The 15,689-nt window shown below is 48.6% G+C and overlaps 2 protein-coding genes across 2 annotated transcripts; both read left to right on the forward strand.

The window, feature by feature from the left end:
- The first annotated feature begins 6,070 nt into the window (after positions 1-6,070).
- LOC117864461 (protein SCARECROW) lies at positions 6,071-9,334 on the forward strand. Its single transcript, XM_034748575.2, has 2 exons — positions 6,071-7,901; positions 8,624-9,334. Exons 1-2 carry the CDS (start codon positions 6,328-6,330, stop codon positions 9,063-9,065), a joined length of 2,016 nt encoding a protein of 671 aa, XP_034604466.1. The 5' UTR covers positions 6,071-6,327; the 3' UTR covers positions 9,066-9,334.
- Positions 9,335-12,643: 3,309 nt separating this feature from the next.
- LOC117863918 (calcium uniporter protein 6, mitochondrial) lies at positions 12,644-15,648 on the forward strand. The gene is made up of 2 exons (XM_034747823.2): positions 12,644-13,215; positions 14,860-15,648. The coding sequence occupies exons 1-2, from the start codon at positions 12,817-12,819 to the stop codon at positions 15,313-15,315; spliced, it is 855 nt and encodes a 284-aa protein (XP_034603714.1). The 5' UTR covers positions 12,644-12,816; the 3' UTR covers positions 15,316-15,648.
- The last annotated feature ends 41 nt before the right edge of the window (positions 15,649-15,689 follow it).

The raw sequence follows: 15,689 nt of genomic DNA on the forward strand, positions 1-15,689 counted from the left end.
CACGGTAAATCATTTGTCCCGCATGGTATCACAGCCAAGATTCATTCACCACCGGTTTCCACTTTTTTTTCGCCATCGTCATGTCGGCCGCTGCTGCTGCCTCCACCGCCGCCGGCGCTATTACCACCACTTCCCCGTCCATCTCCTTGCCGTCCATGGGTCACTCGATCACGATGCACCTCACACGGGAGAACTTCTTCCTGTGGAAGACTCAGGCCGTACCATTGCTGCAAGCACAGCAGCCCTTCGGCTATGTCACCAGCGCGACTACAACACTGTCGCAGCTCATCGTCGTCGAGGGAACTGGCACTAATAAGCGCCAGGTGCCGAACCCCGCCTATCTACGCTGGTTCAACTCGTCCTGAGCACCCTCCTATCCTCTATGACCGAGGAGATCCTCGGCCAGCTGACCCAATGCACAACCTCTCGTTCTGCTTGGGACGCGCTGCACATGATGTTCTCAATGCAGAATCATGCACGCGTCATGCAAGTGCGGTATCAGCTGTCCAATCTCAAGAAGAAGGACATGACAGCCGCTACCTACTTCCAGAAGATGAAGTCCCTTGCCGACACCATGGCATCGATCGGCAACCCTCTCCAGCATGAGGAGGTCCTCGGCTACATGCTTGGTGGCCTTGGATCCGAGTACGAGGCCCTCATCACCACCATCACTACTTGGGATGAGCCGGTGAGCCTTACCAGCTTCTATGCCTACCTCATCAGCATCGATGTAGTTACTCGATCTAATAAACTAGCATGTGTACCTTGTTGTAAGAATTCTATTTGTGATGCCTGCCAGCAGGCCAAAGTTCATCAATTGCCATTTCATTCTTCCACCCATATTACGTCTTCGCCTCTTGAACTTGTGCATTCAGCTGTTTAGGGCCCGGTTGTGACCTCTAGCTTTTTAGATGATTACAGTCACTACACGTGGATCTATTTACTGAAACAAAAATCTGATGAACATGCCTTCTATCTTTTTCAGAAACACACCGAGCATTTGCTGAACACTAAAATACGTGCTTTTCAGTCTGATTGGGGGTAGGAAGTACCATGGACTTTCATGGTATTCTGAGTGTGAAGGCATTCAGCACCGTGTTTCTTGTCCTCACACTTAATAGCAAAATGGCATTTCCGAACGCAAGCATCGCCACCTAGTAGAAATAGGAATTGCCCTTCTTGCTCATTCATCTCTACCGGTTCGCTTCTGGGATGAAACTTTTCTCACAGCTTGCTACCTTATCAACCGCATGCCCACATGAATCCCCACTACATATTCTTCTCCAGGAGTCTTCTGACTACACATTCTTGCGTGCTTTTGGCTGTACTTGCTGGCCCAACCTCCATCCATATAATGATAAGAAATTATGCTTCCGCTCTCGGCAATGTGTGTTTTTAGGATACAACTCGATGCACAAGGGGTACAAATGTTTAGATCCCTTAACTGGCCACATATACATATCACGAGATGTTGTATTTGATGAATCCATTTTCCCTTTTGCCACAACATCCAAGTTGTCTCCTCCTTCCACTCCAATGCCTTTTGTCTTTCCTGCCAATGCGCCGACATTACATAATGACAATATGCGGAATTATAACTTGTTGTTATTGACCTCTGACCCTCCTGCTCACTGCAGCTCTATGCCTCTCAGGTCCTTTGAGCATGGCGGTGCTCCCCCCCTTTGATGCGGCAGGATCAGTTCTGATCCCTGTATCAGACCCTGCATCGGCAACAACAGCAGCACCTGCAGGGCCTAGTGTGCCTTCCCCTGTTCCTTGTGAGGCAACAGCAGGGCAGGCCCTGTTCTCGTCCACCGAGGACACTGGTACCTCAACGGCTCAACCAATTACAGGGTTGGTGCCTAGGACATCTGGTATGACAGTTGTTGCCTTCCCAACTGTTTCGTGTCCAGCAACTGCACCGACACCATCAGCACCTTCCCTGGATGCCTCTGCATCCCCAACCGGTGTTGTTGAGCTTCCCTCTTTGCTAGAGACTGGTCCACCTCATCACAACATGATTACTTGACTGCGTGATAAGATTGTCAAGCCGGTTGTTTGCACCGATGGGACCATCAAATATGATCCGATTCATCGTGCCTTCTTTGCTTCTCCTGCATCACATCGGGCTGCTCTCGCTGATCCTCGGTGGTTGGCTGCCATGACCTTAGAGTTTCAGGCATTACAACAAAATTCAACATGGTCTCTGGTTCCTCGACCACTAGATTAGAATATAATTAGTTGCAAGTGGCTTTTCAAGGTTAAGCAAAATCCTAATGGCTCCATTGATAAGTACAAAGCTCGCCTTGTCGCTCGTGGGTTCACTCAACAGTATGGCATTGATTATTCAGAGACTTTTAGCCTGGTGGTTAAGCCAGCAACAGTGCGGCTTTGACTGTCCCTCGCAGTGTCACGAGGCTGGGATCTTCATCAGATTGACATTAGTAATGCCTTTCTCGATGGCGACCTTACTGAAAGTGCAAATATGGAACAACCACCGGGTTTTGAGGATCCATCTTGTCCTTCCTATGTCTGCAAACTTTAGAAGGCTATATACGGTCTCAAACAGCCACCTCGAGCTTGGTACTCTCATCTTAGTGACTGTGTCCAGCAACTTAGTTTTGTCCCTTCTACTGCCGACACATCTCTGTTTATCTTCTCTCATGATGGCCTTAGCATCGATATGCTCGTGTACGTTGATGACATTGTGATTGCAAGCTTCGACACATCTCTATTTATCTTCTCTCATGATGGCCTTAGCATCTATATGCTCGTGTACGTTGATCACATTGTGATTGCAAGCTCCTCCCAAACTGCCACTAGCAAGCTTCTCCAACGACTGTCAGCCTCCTTTCCTGTCAAGGATCTCGGCCCTCTTCACTATTTTTTGGGTCTTGAAGCTGCTTGCAATTCAAAGGGGCTCACTCTTTCTCAACAGAAATATGCTTTGGACATTCTTAGCCGGACTCATATGGAGAATTGCAAGGTTGTCTCAACACCCATGAATGCACAAGAGAAGTTGTCCAGTGAGCAAGATCGTGCTCTAGGAGAAGCTGATGCTTTCACATATCGCAGTACAGTCGGCATCCTCCAGTACCTCACCTTGACATGACCTGATATTTCTTTCACGATGAACAAGGTCTGCCAGTGATATTCACTGGGAAGCTGTCAAGAGAATTCCTCGATATGTGAAAGGTACAGTGGGCATTGGTACGAGGATTAGGAAATCCGGTTCCACTCTCCTCAACGTTTTCACTGATGCGGATTGGGCGGGTTGTATTGATGATCACCGCTCGACAGGTGGCTTTGCCGTGTTCTTTCGCCCAAACCTCATTTCAGTGCTCGTAAATAAACTACTGTGTCCAGATTCTCAACTAAAGCTGAGTATAAGACTCTAGCAAATGGTACAGCAAAAGGAGTTTGGGTGCAGTCTCTACTGAAAGAGTTGCGGGTACCCCAATAGAGAGTCTTGATTTTGTGGTGCGACAACTTGGGAGCCACTTACTTAACTGCTAATCCTGTGTTTCATGCTCGCACTAAACACATAGAGGTATAGAGGTGGACTTCCATTTTGTTCGAGAAAAGGTGGCCCTAGGCACGTTGGAGGTGAAGATCGTCTCATCAGCAGATCAGGTTGCATACATCTCCACCAAGCCTGCCACCAAGCAAATGCTACAGAAGTTACTATCCAATCTCAATGTAGTGCAAACTGGTTGACATTGAGGGCATATCAGTAGCATATTCAATGTCAGTCAGATCCTGTCAATAGCTGATTGACTGGTGATTGATTGGTGATCATCTTGATTGTAATCATTTGATTTTTTTCTTATAATTCCTAGATAATGTAATACAAACACATACCAACTCTGCAGGTTGTTCACGGCAAATCATCTGTCTCACACTAAAACACCCCGTAGACAACAACGTTTCGAACTCCTGGTACACTAGTGTCGTTGCTAGGATTCCTTCCAAAGCTGAGATCAATGCACGAACCTTTCTGTAAACGATAACTACTGGTCAACAAGTTCAATCAAGTAGGGATGCCATCACCTAGCGGGGACACAAAAGCAATGTGTAGAAAGAAAATTTAGCAACGGTATAATTGTGTGTGGACCGGCTTGGGTATTTTCAAAATATAGCTAATAACTCCTATTGCCTCTAATCCTGAATATGAGTCTAAAAATTATATAGATTAACAAGAAAATATTTATGTTAATTGATTTTATTTGCCTATTAAACATACTTTTCATAACATATTGCACTTTCTCTTTGAAATACCCTACTTACACAGGTATTGTTGGTCAAAGTGTTATAGATATTGAAGTCTATGTTGGTATAAAATAGACTTAGCATGTGTTTGATTTTGGAACTGAGTGGAATGGGTTGACTCCATCCCAGTTTTCAGGTTGGGTCGACCCATTTCATGTTTGGTTTAGGGGTTGGGTTCGACCTAGTTTTTTATTTAGTTGGAGGAGTTGAGAGAAGTAGAATGGATGTCATTTTTAACACCGTTAGGAACAGTTGTACATGGACCCCATATGTCATCGTGGGACCCACTTGTCATCCTCCTCCTCTTTTTTATTTTTTCTCGTGCACCTTATCTTCTTCCTCCCGAGCGCCGCCCCTCCATCTCCTCTGTGTCGGCTGCTACCCGCCGGCCCTCTCTCCTTCTCCCCAGCGCCAGCCTCCACCGCCGCCCTCCTCCCTCTATCCTGGCCAACCGCCGCCCCTCCCTCCCTCTCTCCTGCGCCGCCTACCGGCCGCCGGCCCTCCCTCCCTCTCCCCAACGCCGGCCTCCACCGCCCCTCCCTCCTTCTCCCTAACGCCGGCCTTTGACCGCCGCCGCGCGCGCCCTGCTTCTCTCTCCCCTGCGCCGGCCTCCGCCCGCCACCCCAACCAACGGAGCGAGACGGCGTGACGGGGGAGCAATGTAGGTTAGTGTGGACCGCTCGTTTTGGGCGGACCATTCCAACCCGCATCTACGGGGAATATTCCCTATGGGTAACAGACCCAACCCACTACATTTCCAACCAAACGCGAGTCGATGGGGTCGAACCTGTTCCAACCCAGTTCGACCCCAAACCAAACACACCCTTATGTTTGGAAGCAGAGGGAGTAAACTCCTAATGATAAGATATTCATTATATTATCCAACTAGGCTGCTTATTGAGCCGTTAATTCAGCAAATGCAATTGTATTCATCTATCTCTATATGTCACATACATAGTTCTATGCTAATTCGGAAGATAAGTAAGTTAAGAAAGTTTGGTAACACCACAAGAGAAGTTTAGACAGGAAACTCATGCTTTAGAGGCATATCTCTTTTTCTCCGAATTAAATGGGGAATATAGACTAATTGTGCATTTTATTAAAATTGCACCATGGGTCTCTGAACTTGGTTGCCTTATTTAGTCCCCAAGCTTACAATTTACTTTCTACATTCCTCTGAACTTGTAGAGTTGTCTCATTAAACATTTTGAATATTGTTTAAATAGGTTTTCAATGAATTTCATCAAATAAATATTTAAGAAAGCTTGTTTAAATAAGTTAATAGGAAAGTTGTTTTTTTACAAAGCTAATCGCTTGTCAAATTGAGATTCCGTATTGGATGTCAAGAGGAGCGAAGCTGAGTTGCTAAAGAAGTAATGGAAGAAAACGGTCACGCATAATGGTTTTAACCACTCTAGAAGTGATTGGTTGAGTTTGAGTTTCATATTTTGACACGGCTCTATAATCACGCTAGCTTAAACATGGAGTAGCAAACTTTACTAGTCATTCGCACTACAATGTATAATATCATGAATAAAAGCCTACTAACCTTATATCCATGCATAATTTTATATTTTTACTACTATTAAAAAGGCCATTTTCTTTTGAACATGGATAATCACATTCAAATACAAATTACTGACAAACTTGCTCCCTTTTTCCATTAGTTGGTGACAAAGAAACTAATTTAAATTGTTGCTGAAAAATGTACTACTGTTAAGTTTAATGAAAAGGAGGAGAGTAGGCACGGAGCCCAAAGCAAATGTTACTACTGCCGCGGCTCCATAAATTAGCGTCTCCTCCTAACCCAACCCCTTGTGCTTACGCTCTTGTTCGTCTCCCAGCGGCGTCTTCCTCTTTACTCCCTTCCCTTCCCGCATTCCTTCACCGTCATCTACTCCTACTCCACTCATCCATCCATTTCTTCTCACCTCATCACTTGCACTGCATCCTCCCGCGCGGCGCCAAAACACATAAAAATCCCAGCTGCCCTCCTCCCACGCCGGGCTGCCCGACCCGATCGCCATGCGCGCGGCGGCTTCCCCTTGGCGTTTGTAGATGGGCTCCTCCTCCCTCCTCCTCTTCCCCTCGTCCTCCTCCGCCGCATCCGCTGCTTATTCTCATGCCACCGCCTCCACCTCCTCCCACTCCTCCTTATTGCCGCCGCTCCCATCCTCCTCCTCCTCCCCCCAAGACCACCACCTCCTCCAGTACCTCCACCACCTAGACCAACAGCACCAAGAATCCGCCGCCATGGTCCGCAAGCGCCCGGCGCCCGACATGGACCTCCCGCCACCGCGCCGCCACGTCACGGGCGACCTCTCCGACGTCACGGCCGCCGCCGCATCCGGTGGTGGCGCCCCCCCGCCGCAGTCGGCTGCCGCCAGCGCGCAGCTGCCCGCGCTGCCCACCCAGCTCCACCTCCCCGCGTTCCAGGTCCAGCACCACCACCACCACCACCACGCGGAGGTGGACGCGCCCCCGGCGGGCGAGGTGGCGGCGTCCACCACGGCGTGGGTGGACGGCATCATCCGCGACATCATCGGCAGCAGCGGCGGCGCCGGGGTCTCCGTCGCGCAGCTCATCCACAACGTCCGCGAGATCATCCACCCCTGCAACCCCGGCCTCGCCTCCCTCCTCGAGCTCCGCCTCCGCTCCCTCCTCAACGCCGCCGACCCCGCCGCTCCACTGCACCAGCCTCTCCCGCATCCTCCTGCTCTCCCGCCGGTGCCCGCGCTCCCTCCTCCCCCGCCGCCCCAACTCACAGTAACAGACAAGCGCCGCCACGAGCCTCAGCAGGCGGGGGAACCGACGAATCCGTCACCGCAGCAGGAGGAGCCCAAGCCGCCAACAGCGGAGGAGACCGCCGCGGCAGCCGCCGCCGCCGCCGCCGCTGCTGCCGCGGCCGCCAAGGAGAGGAAAGAAGAGCAGCGGCGGAAGCAGCGCGACGAGGAGGGGCTCCACCTGCTGACGCTGCTGCTACAGTGCGCCGAGTCGGTGAACGCCGACAACCTGGACGACGCGCACCAGACGCTGCTGGAGATCGCCGAGCTCGCCACGCCCTTCGGCACCTCCACGCAGCGCGTCGCCGCCTACTTCGCGGAGGCCATGTCGGCGCGCCTCGTCAGCTCCTGCCTGGGCCTGTACGCGCCGCTGCCGCCGGCGTCCCCGGCCGCGGCGCGCCTCCACGGGCGCGTCGCCGCCGCGTTCCAGGTGTTCAACGGGATCAGCCCGTTCGTCAAGTTCTCGCACTTCACGGCGAACCAGGCGATCCAGGAGGCGTTCGAGCGGGAGGAACGGGTCCACATCATCGACCTGGACATCATGCAGGGGCTTCAGTGGCCGGGGCTCTTCCACATCCTCGCCTCCCGCCCCGGCGGCCCGCCCAGGGTAAGGCTCACCGGCCTCGGCGCGTCCATGGAGGCGCTCCAGGCCACGGGGAAGCGCCTCTCCGACTTCGCCGACACGCTCGGCCTGCCCTTCGAGTTCTGCGCCGTCGCCGAGAAGGCCGGCAATGTGGACCCAGAGAAGCTGGGCGTCACGCGGCGGGAGGCCGTCGCCGTCCACTGGCTCCACCACTCGCTCTACGACGTCACCGGCTCCGACTCCAACACGCTCTGGCTCATCCAAAGGTTGCCTTCTTGCTTCCTTCCATGTCAAATCCTATCCTTGCTGCTTCCTTCTACCATCATGACTACTTTCCATCCCGAAAACACTTTATTAGCTAACCATGTCAGCCATCAATCGTAGTACTACATCCGGTACAAGCATACTCCCTTGGTTTATACTACTCCGTACTAAAAAACTGCGTTTTGGAGGTCCAAACCTTTACTAGTCATGATGGCCAACTTTCTAGGCTAAAAAGGTTGCATCTTTACAATGCTTTTGAGACGAACTCTTCCACGGTCTTTGGTGATCCCAGAAACAAGCACAAAAGATCCTGCTTGAATTTGGTTAGTGGATCACTAGGCGGGAGCTGAAAGTTCTTATCATCATGGCCAACTTTCCATGCCAAAAAGGTTTCTAGTTCCTAGTGCCGGAATCATGATTACTGAAATGGAATAACTGTCATCTTCGACTAACCATCATTTCTTAATAGATCACGAAGCTAAGCCCAAAAGCTTGTCAAAGGCATTATCTTTCTCTAACCTCCAGAAGCTGATTGATTGCTATACATCTGTCCACTGTACTTTTGAGGGAACCATGAGATAGACTGCATTGTCCTTGATTTGATGCATCATTAAAATGCTAAGTGTTGCTGGCTGAATCTTGTTCTGCCAGCAGCGGAATCTAATGGCCACGAAATGCTGGTACTGATGCTGTCTCCCTCCGTGGCCCACGGGTTGCATTGCAGGCTGGCCCCGAAGGTGGTGACAATGGTGGAGCAGGACCTGAGCCACTCGGGCTCCTTCCTGGCGCGCTTCGTGGAGGCCATCCACTACTACTCGGCGCTCTTCGACTCGCTAGACGCCAGCTACGGCGAGGACAGCCCGGAGCGCCACGTCGTCGAGCAGCAGCTGCTCTCCAGGGAGATCCGCAACGTGCTCGCCGTCGGCGGCCCGGCGCGCACCGGCGACGTTAAGTTCGGCAGCTGGCGCGAGAAGCTCGCACAGTCGGGGTTCCGCTCGGCGTCGCTCGCTGGCAGCGCCGCCGCTCAGGCCTCTCTGCTCCTCGGCATGTTCCCCTCCGACGGGTACACGCTCGTCGAGGAGAATGGCGCGCTGAAGCTCGGCTGGAAGGATCTTTGCCTGCTCACTGCATCTGCTTGGCGCCCAATTCAGACCCCGTGCCGTTAAATCTGAGAGCAAAATTATTACAGAGCTAAAGCATTACTATTACTACTAGATCTCACTTGAGGTTCTTGCCAAGATCTTTTGCCTCTGTTTAGCTAGCTGCTCAATTTGGTCAATTCTGAGATTAGGAAAATGAAAACATTTCTGATCACTAATTGCTAGATCTCTTCACAGTGATAGTTACTGATGTAAGCTTAGTTTTTCATGGTAGATTTTGTTCAGCTGTCGATCATCTTCATCAATCTTGCCAATCAGTCAAGTTTTCATCTTCATTTTCTAATTAGTAATTCCGTTTGCTTAATTATATAGAGTCCTTGATCACAAAGTACATTATCGGGTGCTCTTTTTGTGAGTTACTAGTTTAGGTTCCTGCTCAGAAGGTGGAGGCGCTTTTAATAAAGTGCTATTGTTTTTCTCCAGAAATTTGGAGAAGATGGGTAATCCATCATCAGTTCAATACCTAAGCCATGATTTTTCTTTTGGGGAAGTAACCACTAAGGATCTGTTGACCTTAAATTTGTGGATAGATCAATGACATCCTAAACCAATGTTTAAAACCTGTGCAGTGTGCAGTCCATGTTTAATAGTTCCTGCAGATTCTCACCTTGTTATTTACTAATCATTTGTGCCTTGGTAATTGATATTACTGTTCCTGTGGTGTTGCATGAAGCATGGTTACCTTTAGTGGAGTTCACCTTTTTTGTGTGGATATGCATTGTTTACTTTTGACATCCTTTTCACCTTTTCCTCCATGAGATCATCAGCTTGTCAATTCTTGCTTACTGGACATTTTGACCAATTAGCGGTGGCATGATGAGTTTGCATCCTTATTAATTTTTCCCCGGTCACATTCCACGACTGAGGATATGGCGGTATTTTGTTAGTTCACCATCCCCATCAAGCAATCCCACTTCACTAGTAGTTTTGTATTAGTTGTATCCCCCCCCCTTTTTTTTTCTTTTCTATTCTTGGCTTAGCTCACTTAGAACTGCCTTTGTGTGCATTGTTTATATAAACTTTCTGGGTTGTGTCAAATGTTGTTGAGATCAGAAGTGGGGCAAGAAGGAATTGTTGTTAGTACTAGCTAGGACCCTGCTTAGCTTGCTTCCTAGTCACATTTCCAAACTGGGTTGTCAGCCAATCTTGTTGGAAAACATGACATTCAAGGCTTCATCAAAGCACTTTGCCCCCACACCCAAGGGGTGCCGGCCATGCCATTTGCAGGATTGTCCTCTGATAACATGCTGCTTGCTCATTATGGAGTGTACATGAGAGAGGTTGAGGGAGGCAAACAAAGCATTGTTGGATTGTCATTCCTAGAGGGTGGAGTTCCATGATTGGGGATGGCTCCTCTCTCCTACAAGGCTACAATTCTACAAAGCTTGCTTTTGTGGTCAGCCCTCCCTCTCTTTTTTCTGTCCCAGGGGTCCACCATTCTTCCAAGTGACTAGTCCTTTTCTCACAGCAGAAGCCGTGCCCTGTTGTCTCTTGTTCTGGAGTAGGAGGTACTGCAACTGGCACGAGGTCAGCAGCATGGAAAGACACTGATGATTTTGCTAACCCCCTTTGTTGCTCAGCTCAGAGGCTTGGACTCGGAGAAAAAGCTGCGAATGGTTTTTGGGGAGGAATGATGATGATAGTCGGGCGTGGTTGTTGGATGTGCCAATCCCATTCGGGGAACAGTTTGCCGCAACAGTCACAGTGGTTTGGTTTCTGATCTGATGGCATGGGGATGGCTGCCTTTTGTTAGATAGAGGGGGAGAGCAGAGCTCCATTATTCCAAACACATCTTATCGGAATTTATGAATTCCATCATTTTTTTTGAGCAAGTATGAATTCCATCATTTAAAAAAGGCGAAATGATAGAGCATCAATCAATATAGTAGAAATAATAAAAAGGTTAATTTGAAATCGAAACTCCTGAGACAGCCAAGAAAATAGAAAATAGTAGCAAGAAAAGAGATGGAGCACTGATGGGGGAAGAAGAGCAGCAAATTAAAATTCAGGTGCTGGCCTTGTGAATTCTGACGGGCCGACCCGAAGAGCAATAAATATTGTTGCTGGAAGAGGCATGGGCGCATGGCTCACTCGTCCTGCAGATAGTCCGATATGGTGCAGTTGCACGCTTCCCATGATGCTGTATTAGTCAGCGTGTTCCTTGATTGATCTAGCATCTGCTGCCTGCAGAGCAATTAGCAGTGCTCAGTCCCTGTTTGGATACAAACTCCTAAAGTTTAGTAGTGTACTAAAGTTTAGGATCCTTAGTTCTAAAGTTTAGTACAGGGTTGTTTGGATAGACTACTAATCTTTAGGACCTTAGAGGGAAAATGTCATTTTTACCCCTCAATTACTCCTCTAAACTACCCTTGCACTGTTCACGTCATTAATGCATGCAAGGGCAATAGAGGTAAAAGGGGACTTGGGGACCACTTTTAAGAGAAATATGATCCATTAGGACCCCTTGACCCTCCTAATGAAAATGGTCCTCCTAAAATTTAGGAGTGCACTTTTAGGACCCATGTTTGGATGCACAAGTCCTAAAAGCATCTTAAAAGTGAACTCCTAATCGGGTGTTAGGGAAGCCCATTGCGCGTACCCTGGTGCTATATCCTCTTTGTTTGGACCCAGGGAAGATCTGGACATGAGTTCATTCGCCCGCGTTGGCCTTGCAATGAGTTGTGGCCCTGCTTGAAACGCACCACAGAGAGAAACGGCCTCTATCTTTGACACAGGTTCAGCCTTTTCCGTTTCCCACAGGACAGATTATACACTTTGTAAATTCTGATCTAATAATAACGAAAGAAAGAAATATAAAAAAGAACAGTTTTTTTATTTTCAGCCACGGAAAAAATGGCCACAACCACAAAGTGCCTCTCGAGTCTCGATCAAATGTGCACGGGCACGTCAGCACGTGTGGGTGTAGGACGCCACTGTTGTGGATCCGGATTAAGGTTCTTGATCGTCACCCTCGCACGTTGTCATTTTAGGAATGAAATCATCGCAAAGCTTATCGGATTGAATCTTACCCTCGTCCGCCTTTAGCGTCATCCAATTGTTGCTTACCTTCGTCAGGTCATCAGCGAAGGTACAAAACTTTTGTTTTTGTGTGGTTGCAGGTGCGCGGATTCAATCGAGTGGAGCGGAGGTACAGGGCGAACCCGGAGAAGGGATGTGGAGGTCCTAGGCTCCTTCGCGGTCGACAATACAAAACTCATTCAGGATCGTATGAGCGAAGGTGTTTTGGAATAGGACCATGTTATGAACATGATCCTGATAGTGTGCAGTACGTAACCCGTTTGGGGTGTACAAGTTGGACTTTTTTCTTTTTTTACTAAAATGTGTAACATATTTCTAGAATGTAGCGGTTGAATGAGGATAAATTTAGTATGTAAAAGTCGATTGGCCTCCCAAGGCACCACTCACATTTTTTTTAATACAAGCTCTAAAGAGAATTCTATTTCCCATTTATATGTGATGTTCGGTAAAGAGCTTGCTCTGAACCTACGGCCACCGGCATCAAAATCCATCCACCGCGCCAAGAATCGTCAGCTCAACACACGTGCACCAGCGATGCAACCCGAAATCATCGACCGCCCATAAAACGACTGAGAGGGAAGCGACCGTCCCTTTCCGGCCCACCAAGCCCACCCACCAAGGCCGCCATTACTGGACTAGTAGTAAGCCGACGAGGCTTCCGACCACCGCCAGCCCGCTGCCGGTCCTCCTCCGCCACCACCTGGGCACCACCACCACCATGTCCTTGTGGCGCGCGGCCGCCTCCCGCCTCCTCCTCCGCCGCTCGCCGCCCCTTTCACCGTCCACCGCCGCTTCCTCCTACGCTCTCCTCCTCCACGCGCGCCCCTTCTCCCCGCCCCCTCCCCCGCCCCCGCCCCCGCCGCGTCCGGCCCCAGCGGAGGCCGAGGTCACCCCGGCCGAGGCGCGTCGGCTGGTGCGCCTCGTGGGCGTCGAGGCGCTCAAGCACCGCCTGCGGGACGGCCGGGACGAGGTGGTGGGCTACTCCGAGCTCCTCGACGCATGTGTCGAGGCCGGCGCGGCACGGACGCACGCCGAGGCCGAGGAGCTCGCGCGGGCCATGGATGACGCCGGCGTCGTGCTGCTCTTCAGGGACAAGGCATACCTGCACCCCGAGAAGGTCACATTTCTGAAGCATTTCGTCATTCAGTTACTTCCTTTTAAACCACCTGCATCTCATTCTCATGACCGTTCTATTATTCCGGATTCCGATTCGGATAAGTCTTCCCCTTTTCCGGACCATTTGGATTTGGGTTTACATCCTTGCTAACCAGTTAAAAATGGAACTTAATCCAAAAATTCCTTCTTTCATAAAACAATAACCGCATCAAATCCCCCGAGCAACACCCTGTTCCAATATTCCCCTATTATTCGATATGATCTAGTCATACTGGCATTTCTTAGTCCTGTTTGTGACATGTAACTGTAAGAAGGTACTGTTTGTGAAACGGGGTTCTAGCATAAATTACCAGAACACTAAGGAAATGTTGTGACATAGGTCAAGATGCACGTGGAATTCTCAGCAATGTGCGTATGCAGTTAGCTGAACTGCCATAGGATCAACATGTACATGGAATTGCAGTAATTCATAGATTCAATGTAGGATGGTTATACATTCGTGTTACTACTTTGCGATTCCACTGTGTAGCTTCCAGTCCTCCTCAACCATTGTTTGTTCTTCACCTACCCTGGTCAGAACAAAGACCATATATTGCTCTAAGAGGAAAAGCGGAATCTTGTTAGTGTCGTCCACGGCACTTGAAGCATCTAAGTATCCACCTGAGGTAAAGGTGTTACTTTATTCTTTGAGTGTAGGCATTACATCAATAAAGACCTACCTGCACCCCGAGAAGGTCACATTTCTGACAGTTACATCATCCAGTTACTTCCTTTTAAATCACCTGCATCTCATGACCGTTTTATTCTGGATTACGATTCAGATAGATCCCTTTTACCAGCCCATTTGGATGGGTTCACATTCTTACTGATCAGTTAAAAATGGAACTTAACCTATAAATTCCCTCTTTATTAAAAACAAAATTCCATCAAATTCCCAGAGAAACACCCTGTTTCAGTATCCCTCTATTGTTTGAGATGAATTAGTCACCCTCCATTTCCTAGTCCTGTTTGTGGCATGTAAGAAGGTAGTCTTGTTTGTGGCATGGGGGTTCTAGCATCAGTTACTAGAAAACTGAGGAAAATGGTAACATTGGGTATTATCAAGAGGTGACATATGTCAAGATGCACATGGAATTACCCAGAGGATCAACATCTAGATGGAATTACAGAAATGTAAAGATTCAATGTAGGATGGTTATATGTTAACATTACAGCTACTTTGATTTGACTGTGTAGCCTGCAGTCCACCTCAACCGTTGTTTGTTCTTCACCTACCCTGGTCAGAACAAAGACCAGAGGAAAAGTGGAATCTTGTTAGTATCGTCCACGACACTTAAAATATCTAAGCATCCACCTCAGATAAAGCTATTATTTTATTCTTTGAGTGTAGATATTACATCAACAAAGGCTAAACGTTCAAGCAACAAGGATTGCATCATGTGTTTGAGATTTTTCTTTTCTGTTGCTTTCAGATGTAGCCTGTAGTGAAGTGACAATTTTGCTATTGTGACAGTGAAAATAATGCATATCAGCCTATTTAGTAAGAGTCAGTGGTTTCCTTACTTGCGTGCCAAGATGGGCAAAAGGAGTCATGATGTAATTTTCTGACTGAATCTTATATTGATTGATTATTGACTTTTTTTAGGTGGTGGACCTGGTTAAAAGAGCTGTGCCACTTGCACTCGGACCAGAGAATGACCCGAGAAAAGAGGAGTTTAAGCAGCTCCAGGAAAAGAAGGAAGAGATTGACAAGCTGGCACACAAGCAAGTGCGATGTATCCTATGGTCTGGCTTAGGGTTCTTCATGTGCCAAGTCGGGCTCTTCTTCCGTCTCACATTCTGGGAATTCTCATGGGATGTGATGGAGCCAATTGCCTTCTTCACCACTGCTTCTGGCCTGCTTGTTGGCTACGCCTATTTCCTCATCACCTCAAGGGACCCGACGTATCAGGACTTCATGGAGAGGCTGTTTTTATCGAGGCAGAGAAAGCTTTGCGCCGCACAGAAGTTTGATATGGAGAGGTACATGGAGTTGCAGAAGCACTGTAGGTGTCCCCTGGAAGGCCATCACCCTCATGGTCCCAAGCTTCATGGCTTGTGACACCACAGGAACTAAAGTTTCTCCTCTGTTACCTGAAGCTTCACACTGCACTTTCTAGGTTGTAGAACGGGCACTATTCACATGCCTTTCATCTGATACTATAGTCCGAGATAGCAATGTAGTCCTGATAGAATGCATGGATCATATAAGGGTTACCCTTTAGCTACTTATCAGAGATGAATGGTGAACCCAACTGAATGTTCAGACCTTGCTAATATATCATGTGTATTTTGACAGATTGTTTTGAGGACCTAAGTACCTAAAATGCTGAGCTATGCCGGTATATGTTCCAGGCATAGCCACCAAGAATACAAGATGACACAGGTTATGCAAGTCTCGAATAACACTTTCTTTTTTCGTTTGCTGTGCTTGAT

Source organism: Setaria viridis, chromosome 7, assembly GCF_005286985.2.
Source record: "Setaria viridis chromosome 7, Setaria_viridis_v4.0, whole genome shotgun sequence".
NCBI lineage: Eukaryota > Viridiplantae > Streptophyta > Magnoliopsida > Poales > Poaceae > Setaria > Setaria viridis.

Excerpts from the sequence above, each read along its gene's own strand:
- LOC117864461 (XM_034748575.2), top strand. The coding sequence starts at position 6,328 with ATGGGCTCCTCCTCCCTCCTCCTCTTCCCCTCGTCCTCCTCCGCCGCA. Across the intron at positions 7,902-8,623 it reads ACGCTCTGGCTCATCCAAAG|GCTGGCCCCGAAGGTGGTGA; the intron begins GTTGCCTTCTTG and ends GTTGCATTGCAG.
- LOC117863918 (XM_034747823.2), top strand. The coding sequence starts at position 12,817 with ATGTCCTTGTGGCGCGCGGCCGCCTCCCGCCTCCTCCTCCGCCGCTCG. Across the intron at positions 13,216-14,859 it reads CATACCTGCACCCCGAGAAG|GTGGTGGACCTGGTTAAAAG; the intron begins GTCACATTTCTG and ends GACTTTTTTTAG.